Source organism: Notolepis coatsorum (assembly GCF_963971535.1).
Source record: "Notolepis coatsorum genome assembly, chromosome: 16".
Classification (NCBI taxonomy): Eukaryota; Metazoa; Chordata; class Actinopteri; order Aulopiformes; family Paralepididae; genus Notolepis; species Notolepis coatsorum.
Genome location: NC_140180.1, coordinates 62978538 through 62993345, shown reverse-complemented (window position 1 = coordinate 62993345; position 14808 = coordinate 62978538). Strand labels below are relative to the sequence as shown.

Below are 14808 nucleotides of genomic sequence, written 5' to 3'. Positions count from 1 at the left end.
TAAGGCGGGGGGCCGGGACCCAGTCTCCTGCCCCCTGGATGCTGTCCTGAGTTATCTCCAGTCTCTCCTTGATAGACTGTCGGCTTCGACGGTGAGGGTATATGCGGCAGCTATATCCTCCTATCATAAGGGGTTTGAGGGGACTGTCTTGTTCAGCCACCCTCTTGTGAAGCGTTTCCTGCTTGGCGCTCGACGCGTTAAGCCGGTGCAACGCTCTTTGGCTCCGACTTGGGATCTTCAATTGGTCCTCGGCCGGTTGTCCTTGGCCCCGTTTGAGCCGCTCGAGCAGGCGCCGTTGGGACAGCTGTCCTTCAAGACCGCGTTCCTGCTGGCTGTCACCTCCGCTAAACGCGTGGGTGAGCTCTGTGCTCTTTCGGAACGTCCAGAGTGCCTGTCTTTTCGGGCCGATTGCGGTGCCACTCTGCGACCTAATCCTGCTTCATGCCTAAGAATATCCGGAGTTCCTTCCGCTCCCGGGATATTGTGGTTCAGGCGTTTCGTCCGCCTCCTCACACTAGTGAGTTAGATGCGGGCCTTCACCTGTCATGTCCGGTCCGCGCTTTGGGAATTTACCTCAGCCGCACTCAGGACTTCAGGGTTATCGACCAGCTTTTTGTCTGTCACGGTGGTTCTCGTGCGGGTAAGGCACTGTCGAAACAGCGCCTGTCCCATTGGTTGTGCGAGGGCATTGCTCTCTGCTACACGTTGGCTGGGCAGGATCCCCCTGGGGGCGTCAGGGCGCACTCCACTCGTGGGGTGGCTGCCTCTGCCGCTCTCCTGGGTGGGGCTTCGGTGGAGGACATCTGTGCTGCAGCTTCATGGTCCTCCCCGGGCCCCTTCGTAAGGTTTTACCTCATGGACATGACCGGGGGTTCTGTCTCCCAGGCGGTTCTGGGGTCTGTGGCCTTTCCTGCTTCCCGTCCTTGGTAGGGTAGCAGGAGTGTATGGGTATGGGCCACAGTGTGTTAAGTCACACGTGGTTCCGCCTGTGCTGTGTGTTCAAGGGGTTCTAGTTCCTCCTTGTTCGCACTCCGGTGGAGTTGACTGCGCCCCCCCTTCGTTAGGGAGGATGGGGTGACAGGACTCCCCAAATCCCTTGATGTGGGCTTTCGGGTCCTCAGGGGGTACAATTGTCGGGCCTCGCGTCCGCTCTTACCCCATATCTCGATAGGCTTAAGAGCGGGACACGATAAGCCAAGTACGATAATATAATGATAGGTTATGTATATAACCTAGTTATATGAGTACTGGCTGAGCGTCCCGCTCTTAAGTGGCCCTGAGTCCCCTTGAGGGATCTTTTGACTGGGAACGAGATTTTGGCGAGGAAGGGTGTATTGGGGACCACGCCTACTATCTTATAGGCTACGCCTCCGTAGGGGCGGGACCCGGCAGGTGTGGGTGTATTAGTTTATTCGTTGTGTAAGTACAATAGGTACATGAGATGAGGTATATCTCGATAGGCTTAAGAGCGGGACGCTCAGCCAGTACTCATATAACTAGGTTATATACATAACCTATCGTTTTCATTCATTCATTCAAACAGTACTGTATATTTGTATATCTTGTATGTCATAAATCTCTGGATGTAACAGTACTGTTTATCTGTATGTCATGTATGTCATAAATGTTACGATGAATTGAAAATGGGGGACCCTGATGTAAACAAGAGGAAAGTCTTTCTCTGGTCTGCATCCCCTTAACAATTATGTGTATTGAGCCATACTGTATTGTACCCATTCTGCAATCTGTTAATAAAGTTTTCAATCAATCAATCAAAACCCATTCTGCAATCTGTTTTAATTAAGTTTTCAATCAATCAATCAAAACCCCTCCCATATGCCAAGTTCAAGTTTATTTATTAGTTGTCATACAAAAATACAGAATACTTTTATATGAAATGCTTTTTTCTGTTCTGCTCCTGAGAGTGTGCTAGATAAAAAAATAAAATAGATAGTATAAAATAGAAGTCAAAAGTACATAACAAGTGTAAACAAGTGTTCAATATACAATATACAATACAGAGTAGAAAAAAATTAGTAACTGAGTTATAATGCAATATACAGTACAATGCAGAAATGGGATGAGGTACAACTTAGGGTAAGGTGCAATGGGGTATGAGTTGTAGTGCAAATCTCTTTACCAATCAATATAAAGTGTGTTAAAGTGTCTAAAGTGGGTAAAGTGGGTGCTACAGTGAGTTGTTTATTTAAAGTGAGTGTGTGTGTGTGGATGTGTGTGCGTGTGTGCTGTGAGTGTATTTGATGGTTTGTTACATAGTGTTATTGTCGTTGAGCATCCTGATGGCCTGGGGATAGAAGCTCCTTCTGAGTCTCTCTGTGCTTGCCATGAGACTCCGGTATCGCTTGCCTGACCGCAGCAGTTCAAAGAGGCAGTTGTTTGGGTGGTTTCATGCCCAAATCCAAACCATGCATCAGACAAAAACTTTTTTTTTTGATAAAGCGCAACACCAATAGGAGCATTTTGCCTAGAGATCGCAGTTTGACGATATTAGATAATCTTAAGCACTCTGCATTAAAAAAAAAGTTTGACTCAACAGAAGTATTTTCCGACCTCAGTGGGGTCATAGGCCCTATGCCTAAAATTAAATTGGGAACCCCTTTTTATAAAGGGGAAAGTGAAATATTCCATATTAGCTATTTACTGTGCCCTTGCCTTGAAATGGTGGCTTGCTATATGTGTTTTCAAATGTTATTGATTAGTAAAAGCCTACAATCAAAGGGCCCTGGTCATAGTTGGGCAGGGGCTCCTAGATGGGGTCATTACGTCATCCGCTAGCGGGCTCCAAAGAGCTTTGACCTGGATCTCCTCTTCTCCTCCTGGCAGAGAGACGGCGCGCCGGAAAGCAACGGGCTAGTAGTCGAAAACGAAGAGTAATACAAACTAAAGTTCAGTAACTACATTTGTACCCACCGTGTCTGTTTCGAGAAGTTGCCGTTATTTGCAAACGCGGGTAGTTAGCCGGGGTAGCTTTGCAAACACTTGTTTTTGCGAGCGCGTCGGCCTTGTCAACTTGGCTAACGTTAGCATTAGCATCAGTTAGGCCTTCTAGCTGTGGCTATATTTCGCTGGCAAAAGCAAAATAAGGTAAGGGGGATATATTATTTTTACTTGCATACGTGGATAGATCACATCTTTCAACATATATGTTTTCCAACTAAGATCTGACGGCTCTTGTGTTGACCAACTTACTAGCTAGCCTAACATACCAGATAATAACATTAGCTGAGTTAGCTAGCATGTTAAGTGTTTGCTATCTTGTCACTGGTGTTGTTAGCCTGCTAGCTCAGTTGGCTCACTAAGGTTAGTGAATTTACCATGGGTATTTCGCTTGTAAAAAATAAGATGACGCCAATTTAACGTTTTCAATGTGTGATAACTAGCTAGCATCTGGGCACTTAGCTAGTTATAAGTTGTTCAGCTCTTGCTAAATGAGCGTAAATAACGACAGCTTGTTTCTAGCTACGAGAGCTAACGCCTCCCACCCAGCAACACACTGAGACGCCAGTAGCCAGTAAAGTAAACACTTGTGTGTGTGCATGCTGCTGATACGGTCCATGCCCTACATCCTAATTCATAACCAGTATAATTGTGCAGTGTTACCACACTCATTCAGTATTCTTAGGGTGAATTGGTCTAACTACGCCCGTTTGACTGCTGGCATTAAGCCAAAGAGTGGGGAGATTTATCTTGTGCCTGTTTTCATAGCGTCAATAGGAGAAAGGGGTGCCATGGGGCTTTCACATGACCCAATCTCTCTTTCTTTTAAGAAAGAGCGAGGCGGACTCTTTAATATTCTAGCACTCTTCCTGAGCTGGTGTGTTTTCTTGTTGTTTTTGTTTTGACAGGAATGAGTGATGACCTCCATTGTGGTGTCAGATGGTGGAGGGAATGTGGTGGAGTATGTCACAGTGATGGAGGAACATCATCAGGTAATAGGCGTGTGTTTGGTGCAAGCTGCAATGCCTATAAATTACCTAGGTTGATTTGTGGAACTAGTAAACCAAGCGTGGGCTGATATGGACCAGAGTGCCACAGGAGGACCAACGTGCCTGTTTTGGTCCAAAAACAAAAATGTCTGGTCCAAAGGTCACAACCTCTCCATCGTTGTCAAGGAAACTTTATTGTTTTAATGTTGACTCGACCTGAATAATTTATAGACCCTGGCTTTCTCTATTTCCTCTAATGAAAGAAAGCATCTCCCCATATCCAATAGCTCACTTTGAGCTTTTTAACCATTGAACCTAGTTTTAAAGCCGAAACATGTTAAGAGGCAATTCTGGTGATGGCATTTTGTACTTTTATTGTCAATTTACACATGACAAGTGAAATGTGCCTTTTCGCATATCCCTATATCCTAGATGTGCAGTTTAGCAGATATGGTGAGCACTTGATGATTTGGTTATAGTTGTAAAGCTGTTGCAGCCCGTAAGGGTGGGAGTCTTGATTATTCTCACAATTTGATTTTGATTCTTGGGCTCACGATTTTATTTAATTTGATTTTCAATTCATCATGATTTATCTTTAGACAATTTGAATTTTATTATATAATCTAGATTACCATTAAAGGGGAACTATTTTACTATTTCTTTCACTATTTGGGCACTTTTACACAATTCCTGTGAGTCTATGGAACACCTGTAAGTTTTTTTTTCAAAAAAATTAATTGTTTTGTATTTCTAATCAAGTACTCAAAAACAGCATTTTTCTACCTCAAGATCTTAAGCCGTTTTGAGGCTGGGCTCCAACCACTGTGTGGCCTGGTGGCAACTGCCACACCAACTGCCACATAATTATGCAGCTGAGAAATCTCTGACATCACAGATATGCACATTTTCAGATGACTCAGTTCAGTGAGGGTGAATATTGTGAGAGGAGAATTGGAAGAATACGGCAATTAAGGCTGTCCCCGAACCCTGTTTTTAGGGTTTGAACGTTCACCACAGTTTTTCGAACGGATGTTCGAACGTTTTTTTTTTAATTAATTAATTAATTAATTAATTAATTAATTGTATTGTCATCGATTTTACGGGGGGTGGCATAGCCCCTTACGTGACTGCGTCCTGGCTTGCAGATCGCAGTCATGTAAGGGGCTAGGGGCGGCATTGCATAGTCTATCGGTGAAAAAAAATGTTGTTTACAGTGGTGGCTGTTCATGTAAACAAAGCACTCAGAAGAAAATAAAATGAAAAGACAGCAGTCAAACATACCGGTAATATCATATAACACACTCACTTTTAGTTGAGTATGCTATACACTGCGGTCAAGTGAGCCATTTTTCACTTTTGTGTGGTCAAACCAGCCGCTCCAGCCACTTCACCCAGGCGTTGCGCAATGTTTACTCCACAATGTTTTATCTCCAGTTCTTTTGTTTCCAAGACATATCCCAGTAGTTCCCACTCGTTTGAAATCGTACTTCAGAGTTAGGTTGTTGCAAATGGTGGATATTTTGGCCAGAGCCGCACGGCTCTGAGCACTGCTATGTTGTGTGTAACCCGCTATACCGTCCCCACCTCCCGGGTCGTGTTGCGTGTGCACCAAACGTTCCACCCAAAAACTATTTTTTTTGCGAACGTTCGAACCCATTAATTAAAGTCCGAATGCCAGGGTAACGAACGAACGTTCGAACGTTCGGGCTCAGCCTTAGCGCCAATATGAGAATTAGAGACATAGATCCTAATCCTATTAATATAAGTCCACATAGCCAGGAAACAATGCTAAACACTGAAAAAGGCCATTTATAAGATAGTTCCCCTTTAAAGGATCATATGGGTGTCACTACTTGTCTTTGTTGGATTAACCTGGATCATTCCCCCTAAATTGCTTTCTTTCTTAGATCTCCTATTTACATTGGCTCCATATTCATTAAAACGTTACAAAATTGACCTTTAACATTTTAAAACTTTGCACTGTTGAGAGCCCTGTTCAAGATAGACATTTTGATTCTCTTTCCAGCCATATTACTGCATCTAACTCGGAAGAGATTTTATATCGATGCCAAATTTGAACGGCTTGTAGTAGAGTAAAACGGTAACAAAGGTGACTGCATTATAGTTTTCATAACAGTGGATTACCTATGCCTAGCAACTTTCAAGTCTTGAGTTTTTCCATATCTTTTCATGAATGACAGTGAAGGTAGGTGTATACACCTATACACACAACTTGATACAACATGGAAATTGGCTTCTTCAGAATTCCTTGTATGTAATACTTGCATAAGGTGGAAGTGGCCATTCGTAATACCAGAAGAAAACAGTTGATTCACAGCTGTTTCCACTTGCTAGCTGTGCAACCAAGAGTACAGTCAGTTATGCGATGCATAGCCAAAGTGGTTAGACATGCTAAGAAGACAATCAGCAGTGAAGATGAATAGGAGTCAAACTCTGAAACTGCCACATCATTAATTAAACTGACATGTGCAATAGCTACATTGTCCTCTGAACTCAATCTGTAGGATTTGACAAGCTAACGATTTATACTTGATATAAGTATATTATGGTCATGAGAAAGTTGAAACAATATCATAAGACTGAAAACTCAAATAAATCTCTTTGTGAAAGACAGAATCTAGATCTTTTTTTTTCTTCATTGGATTTTTTCATTCATCAAGAGGGACTAACTATATTTTGTTTTTGAATATGTTCATTAATAAGAGGGACTATTTTAGTTTGTTCAATGTTCATTAATAAGAGGGACTATATTTCCATCGTTGAGTTATTTTCCAGCTGTTTATTTCCCTGCTTTTTTTGTCTTCTCCTGATCTCATCTTGTTCTCCCGTCTGCAGAGTGAAGAGCACCCCGGTGAGGAGGAGGAGGAGGAGGAGGAGGAGGTGGTGCAGCAGGAGATAGAGACAGTGATCATCGAGGGAGGCGTAGATGAGGAGGAGGAGGAAGAGGGGGTCGTGTTGCAGGAGGAAGACTGCCCAGCGGTGATCGTGGAGGAGGTGCCCTGTGCCCAGGTGGAGCAGTGTTATGCTGCCCAGGTCCTGGTATATGATGATGAGACATACCTGATGCAGGATGTGGCGGAAGAGCAAGTGATCACTGAGGTGGTGGAGACAGGTGAGGCTGTGTGTGTGTGTGGTGGAGACGGGTGAGGCTGTACTGTGTTTGTAGAGACTAGTGAGGCTGTACTTTGTGTGTGGAGACAGGTGAGGCTGTACTTTGTGTGTGGAGACGGGTGAGGCTGTACTGTGTGTGTGGAGACCGGTGGGGCTGTACTGTGTGTGTGTGGAGACAGGTGAGGCTGTAGTGCTGTACTGTGTGTGGAGACAGGTGAGACTGTACTGTGTGTGGAGACAAGGTGAGGCTGTACTGTGTGTGGAGACAGGTGAGGCTGTACTGTGTGTGGAGATAGGTGAGGCTGTACTGTGTGTGTGGAGACGGGTGAGGCTGTTCTGTATGAGGTGATGTTCTGTATGAGGAGAAAAAGAGTGAGTAACCAAGATCCTCCACCATCGTTGTGTCGCCTCTAGAGCCATCTTTCTCTCCTTCACGTGAAGTTAAATCTACTTTAAGTGAAAGTGAAACTTGAGCTACTCTGCTGCACAGACCTGTAAAATAGCTCTGCTGTCTGCACAGACTCTTTCAGTTTATAATATTGTCTGACTGAAGTATTGATAACACGCATAGTATTTTACAACTGTTCTTTTTTTATTTGATGAAAGTTGGGCGCTGATATGCGAAAATGTACTAAATGGGTTTTATTTCTATACATGGGGGGGGGGGGGGCATACACTGCTGTGGGCGGTGAGCAAATAAGGTACTTGGTGGATGCCTGAACACAGAGTAACACCGGTATCACTGACTACTGCAGCAAGCTTACCTAGTAGGTCTAAAGAGTGTTAAGTAAGGGATAATCAAGTAGGTTTGTGTTAAAATTCAGCCGAATGCGCTCTGGCATCAGTGCGCTTACATCAAACACCATGAATTGTTTTGTTATGCACGTATAGTTATTGTGCAATTACACATGCAGTATTATTCTTTTGGGCGATTATTCTTTTACCAAGTTAAGAGCTAGCAATGCATATTGGTATTTGGAGAGGCAATTTATTCCTTGATTTGCATAATCCCTTCACTCCAAGCTAGTTTAGCTCAAAACCCCGTCCCCATCGTTTTTATTCGCTTGCATGTCGTCGCCTCACACAGCACCAACTGCGGATCTCACCATCTCAGCAGCATCCCCTGTTGGGGTTGGTTGTTAGTCAATGTTGTAAAATATTACATGTTTTTTTTTTATGAATGATATTTGAGGAGCTTAACACATTCCCTGCCACGTAATTTGAGCATCTTATACCACTCTCTGCCAGCACTGTAAGCTTAGGGAGATGTTCACCTTCTTTGCAGGGCTATAACTTTTTAAATTGTATTGCTAAATTGACATTACTATGGCCCATTCAACATCGATTATCTATCGTTCAGGATGTAGGAACGTTTTACTTTTTCATTCATAGATTCATACGAAAATACCGTCTAGAATATAAATATGTTTTTATCGTTTTCTGCAGTAATTCCTAGAACGTGAGATATAGGCATAAACGCATATATAGATTATCAAATGCCGTTTGTTGGCGATACACGCTATATTAAAATTTTCAACTGTACATGATTCTAAACATTATGACTGATCATGCGCGGATGAACGGGGGGGGGGGTTGTTTATAATTCTGTAATCGTCGGTAAATGCTTTATGTAGTATGGGTGATGTATTGAGCAGAGCAGTTTGCATGGATAATAATAAACAAACGCGCTGAAAATGACGTCAGTGTCCTCTTAACCGTTCGACGATGAGACTGGAGGAAAAAGATCCCACTTATTTGACGGCAATCTCCTAAATCCATTTCCGGTTTGTATAATTATAAACAACGGCCAAATCGTATTGATTATTGCGTTATGGCAGCGATCGCTACACACGGACGTGTGTATACAGTCCCGCAACAATATGCGAGTGCCGGACGCATTTCCAAGACGCACCGAGATCGACTCGTCCATTTCCGGTTTGGCAACTCGCCGATCATCCACCAGGGGGAAGTATTGAAGCGTTGCACAGTTGTGCATGCTCCCACTGCATCAGACGAGGCTCCGTGAGGGAATTATGAATAACATGGCGAAAAAATTAAATATGATCTCAATAACGTCGTACGCCGTGGATTGGCAGAATTTGCATGAACTTGAAACACGTCGTAAGCCGTTTCCGGCGTGGGATGTGTTAATAATAGGGACTTTCATGATTTTCACATTTGTGCTTGTTTTATAAGGAACGTATAAAAGTGTCATACTTCTTGCGGTTTTACAGGCTGTCGGTAGGGCTGCACGATTTTGGGAAATCTAATTGCGATTTTTCTGACGGATATTGCGATTGCGATAAAATTTGCGATTATAATATATATTTTTTTAAAGCAGCCCCACAGAGGTTTATTGTAAAATGCGGCTTGCATCTGGCCTACGCATGGGTCTTTTCGGGACACCGAGCCTGACAATTTTTCTTTTTACCTGGGAATCGATACCGGTACCCAACGGTACCTTTTTTTCTGTACTTTACTCTCCCTCTCTGAAGTCTAAACTTCACAACACACAATCTAAAACCCCTTACCTCCCTCTCCCAAACTGATCTTGTATCTCAATGGGACTTCCTGGTTAAACAAATGTAAAAAAAGAAAAATTGCGATTCTTTTTTTTTTTGCGATTTGATAATTGCATCATTCCAAATCGCGATTTCGATTTAAAATCGATTAATCGTGCAGCTAACCGTGGAGTCACTTCGCTGTGTTCCATTAGTTCCATTAGTGGGGAAGGGGGGATATTAGTGTACGGTACTTTACCGAAACACATCGGTACTAGTACCGAGTATCGTTTCATGTGAGATACCGTAAAAAAAAGAATCTTGACATATTTATTTTTTTACACTTCTTTTCATGTCAACGTTCACACGCACAATATAGGCTTACCTAGGATTTGACTTGATGCAACAACAAAGCAGTCGGGGCAATGGCAAGCCGAAAACGGTCGAAAGTGTGGTTATTTGAAGTTTGGATTTTTTTTCCACAACTGAGGTAGGTAGATTACATTTTTAGAGACTAAAGTACAGAAAAAAGGTACTGTTGGGTACCGGTATCGATTCACAGGTACCGGTACCGTATCGGTTCAAATGTGAACGGTACCCATCCCTAGGAGGGGATATATTGACGAGGCTTGACAATAGAGGTTCAAAGATAACTCCACATTTATTGGCTGTTGGTTTATAGTATATCATCAGGGCTTCTCCTTCCAACGCAGTGTTACTGTTGACTATTTACTTCCTTGTGTGACGTCACTTCAAATACGGCTACCAGGACACTCAAATAGCAAAAGCGAGTCGAGTCGATTAGGTACCATGCAGTGAAAAGCGGCATAAGAGATTACTTCATAATGTTTCATGCAATTAAAAAGTAAATATATATTTAGTACACATGATTTATTTATTTTAAATAACAGTGACTTTTCCTTTTTGATAAAGTCTAGTGCTGGTTGAGCATATTCATACTTTATTTTGATGGCCTTTGTCTATAATGTGGCCACAAAAATAGAAAAGGTTTAATTATTTTGTTTGTTTGCACTAAGTTAACACTTTTGGTGCCATGGGTTAAATTCATGATATACCATAGATTGCCAGCTCTATTTGTCTATGGAGAAGTACCCCTTCTTTGCATGGCTATAACTTTTTAAATTCTATTGCTACATTGTCATTATTAGGGCCCATTCAAAGTCCTATATGTATTGTTCATTGTGTAGCAACGTTAAACTTTTTCATTCACATATTCATAGTAAAGTATGGACTAATGTATAAGTATGTTTTCATCTCTTTCTGCAGCTTTCTCCAGAACGTGATCTATAGCCCCAAATGCATTATATTGATGATGAAATACAGTTTGATGGCAATCGGGGCGATATAAAAAATTTCAATTGGACGTACTTCTAGAATGATCTACGTTAGAGCTGCCGCGGTATCGGTATTACCGCGGTATCGCTGTTACATCATGCCCACCGCAGCGTTGGGCTGAATACCGGCATCACCGCTGTTTTTTATTATATTATTATTATTATTACGCTCTCGTTGGGCTTGCGGCTCTGCAGATATACCCTACTTCTCTGTCGAGATTCCAAGCGACCCTATTGGGTACCAGAAAAGTCACATGAAACACTGCAGACCACTGATTGGTCAGAAGAGATACGCGTCACATGCTGGATCATCTTGCAGTGCTTTTACTTCCTGAATCTCAGCCATGAGCCATTGATCAGAGCTCAGTCACAACACGGCTAATAGTACGTTAGCTCACACCGGAGACCGGAGTAAATTACCGACGCCGTCGCTCCTCAGGGAACGAGGCATAATGATTTTACTGCAACGAAATGTTATAATAAAAGCCCTTCGTTCTATACACTTGTCTGATTGAAAACTTTATTAACAGACCGCAGAATGGGTACAACTCGGCACGCTCTGAGCAAAGAAAGGAACTTAGATATTAATTGAGTAACGCTTGCCTTGCTATGGTCCGGTAAATACGAACGTGTAACTATACTAACGTTAATGCCACAAATCGAATGCCTTTGTAATCATAAGTAGTAACGTTATAATAAGAAGAAGAAGAAAGGGTCGGGGGGGTAACCGGCGGGCGCGCCGCTACCACCCCTGCTCGCGACACCGAGGGGAGACTTCGAATCCGTGTTTCACTTTTAATAACGAATGCGTGCATGCCGAATCCCAAACAATATTCATGCTGCAAAGTCATCCTCTAAAGATAGACATTTAGACTAGAGGCAGGCTATATGCTATAAAGAGTAGACTACAAAAAAAATGCATTCAAACTTTTTTTTTGTGTGTGTGCGGTAATAACCGCGGCGGTAGGAAATATTTTGCAAATTTGTGCGGTAAGGAAAACATCAATACCGCGCAGCTCTAATCTACGTATGATCTGATGATGACCGGATGGGCGGGGGATCGTTTATAATTCCGTGGGCAGCGTTATATCATTCATCTAGTGTGGGTCATATGTTCATCATAACAGTTTATATGGAACACGTTCAAAAATAACGCTGAATCTTACTGGATCTTCCTCGCGCCGTTGGACGATCAGCGTGGTGTAGACCGTTTTCGATTATGGGATGTTTATCCTGATTAACCATTTCCAGCTTGTATAATACTATATACGTCCAAATCATGTTGTTTATTGAGTTATTGGCAATGGATCGCTATATATTGTGACGAGCCAGAGTGCCGGGAGCCAAACCGAGTGCCCGGAAGTAATATGGCCGACCAGCACAACCTCCACAGCACTTCCTGTTTGGCGATTGCGCCGATCGGCCACCAGATGGCGCTCCTGAACCTCCAGAGAGCTCAGTGGGTCCTCCTGGTGGATCTCAGGCCAGCGGAGGGGAAATATGAATCCGATCACAGATTTTTGAAATATTGATATTAACACTTTGAGTGCCGGGACACGTCTTCTCACGTCTTTGCTGGCCATGCTAAAGTTGCCCGGGGACGCTGTACAGCGTCCTTATATCAATATTTAAAAAAATCTGCGATCGGATTCATAATGTCCCTCCGCTGGCCTGAGATCCACCAGCAGGACCCACTGAGCTCTCTGGCGGTTCAGGAGCGCCATCTGGTGGCCGATCGGCGCAACCGCTTAACAGGAAGCGCAGTAGAGGTTTTGCTGGTCGGCCATATTACTTCCGGGTAGGGCTGGGCGATATGACGATATTATATAAATATCGGGTACAGTTCATTAGCGATACACTTTTTAAACATATCGTGGATATCGTGATGTTTTGCCCAAGAGGATTGTGTCGCGTCAATCTGGTCCACACGTTGAAACTTTTGAACAGCGTCGCCCCACACACACACTACTGCATCAAAGTTACTACTTATGATAACAAAGGCATTCGTTTTGTGGCATTAACGTTATATAGTTACATGTTCAATAACATCAGCGTATTTACATAGCAACGTCCGAGGTCGACCTAGATATAGCAAGCATTAGTCGTTCATATCTCAGCCTGTGCTGACTCAGTTGTGCCCATTCTGCGGTCTGTTAATAAAGTTTTCAATCAGACAGATGTATGGAAAGGCTTTTATTATAACATCCGTTGCAGTAAAATCATTATGCCTCCAGTCGTTTAGTCATCCTGCGTAGCTAAAAGCTAAACGTCGGCCGCGGGGAGCTACTACTGCTACCATTGTTGTTGTCATTGAGCTCTCCAATGGCGGAAGTAAAAAATTAATACGCGCTTGCCGATTGGTGCTAAGAACAGCAGGGCGGGTGCAAGCGGTGTGACGTAATTGGCAGACTCGACTGTCAATCAAAATGATTCTGTTTGCTGTCTGAATGAATTAAAACGTTATTAACAGATTGCAGCATGGGTACAATACAGTACAGCTCAATACAACAACAGTGGACTGGAGGATGCAGACCAGAGAAAGACTTTAGTCTTGTTTACATCAGGGTCCCCCATTTTCAATTCATCATATTTCATATCTAAATCATATAATATCTCATTGCTAAATATATGCAATATATAATCTAATAATCCAATAATCTAAATCTAATATATAATATAAAAATGCTAAATGCATGGGTATTTTATTTTGTCTTTAATGTTAGCTTGCAAACTCAAATACTGTCTTGGTAAGCCTCATAATGAATTGTTTGGGGAAAAAAAGAAAAACATTGTGATGCGTATAGTGTATTGCCGAAAGGTCAGAAAATATCGTGATATCATATTTAGGCCATATCGCCCAGCCCTAGCGTTGTCTAATGTTATCTAGCTGGGTAGCTACTGATAGCTCCTAGGGGTGGAACGGTTCACGGTTTGTGTCTCGGTTTTCGGTTTGGTTCGATATACGTTATTTTTTATTTAAAAAAAATGTAACACTCCAAAAATACCATACATCAGCATAAGATATATTATATAGCCTAAAAATTAGGGCTGACCTTCGAAGCTTTTTTTGGCAATCGAAGCTTCGGGGCCGAGCTTCGATTTTAATTTGAAGCTTCGAGGGACAAAAATATTATATTAAATATTAAAAGAATATATATTATTATTATTATTTTTTTCTTATGTTGTGGGACTTGTACAGCACTTTGGTAAACTTTGTTGTTTTTAAATGTGCTCTATAAATAAAGTGGATTGGATTAATTAATTAAGTAGCCCCTTTCGTGACTGTGATGCAGCCAACAAGGTTTCACTCGGCTGCGCTGCCTGGGTGCAGTGGGGCTGCTCTCACAGCCAACAACATGACATTACATAATTATGTTGCAACCTTCGTCTATCAAGCAAACAATTATATTATATTTAATTTATAATTATATCAGACAATGCACCTACAAAAGCAGATGATTACAATTAAATTAGCCAACTTGGTAACACATTAGTCATAGCAGCATAGGCATAGCCTTATTAATGTTTTGTGCGGCGTCGCCGTCGTGTACAACTCCAAGGGATATTCCCTTAGAGATGCATTTTGGAGGCAAAAATAATCCCAACTTCTCAGTTATTCTCAAGGACGTAGTCATGCAAAAACTGAAAGAATGAGGCAGTTTGACATCAGGCACATTATGTTGACAGTGACGGTTAGAGCTAGGAGCGAGAGGGGAGGCATTGCTGATTTAAACATGCTTCTCATTTATTTGGTAAAAAATAATAATGTTTGGCACACAAAGACCGAACTGACATTTGTCAAAGTAGTAACACTTTGGGTGCCGGAAAACGCTTTACAGCGTCATTCCCGGCCATGCTCAAGTTGCCGAAGGA

General features: G+C 42.5%; 1 protein-coding gene across 2 annotated transcripts in view; it reads left to right on the top strand.

Annotated features, from left to right (window-relative positions):
* Positions 1–2831: 2831 nt before the first annotated feature.
* elf2a (E74-like factor 2a (ets domain transcription factor)) overlaps positions 2832–14808 on the top strand; it is a 67573-nt gene continuing 55596 nt past the window's right edge. Inside the window, exons 1-3 of one of the 2 annotated variants that reach the window (XM_084331226.1) lie at positions 2832–3105; positions 3867–3950; positions 6804–7080. In XM_084331226.1, the coding sequence (XP_084187352.1) occupies positions 3876–3950; positions 6804–7080 (352 nt within the window). In that variant the 5' untranslated portion in view covers positions 2832–3105; positions 3867–3875. The remainder of the gene's footprint in view (positions 3106–3866; positions 3951–6803; positions 7081–14808) is intronic. The other variant, XM_084331227.1, reaches the window with a different exon arrangement.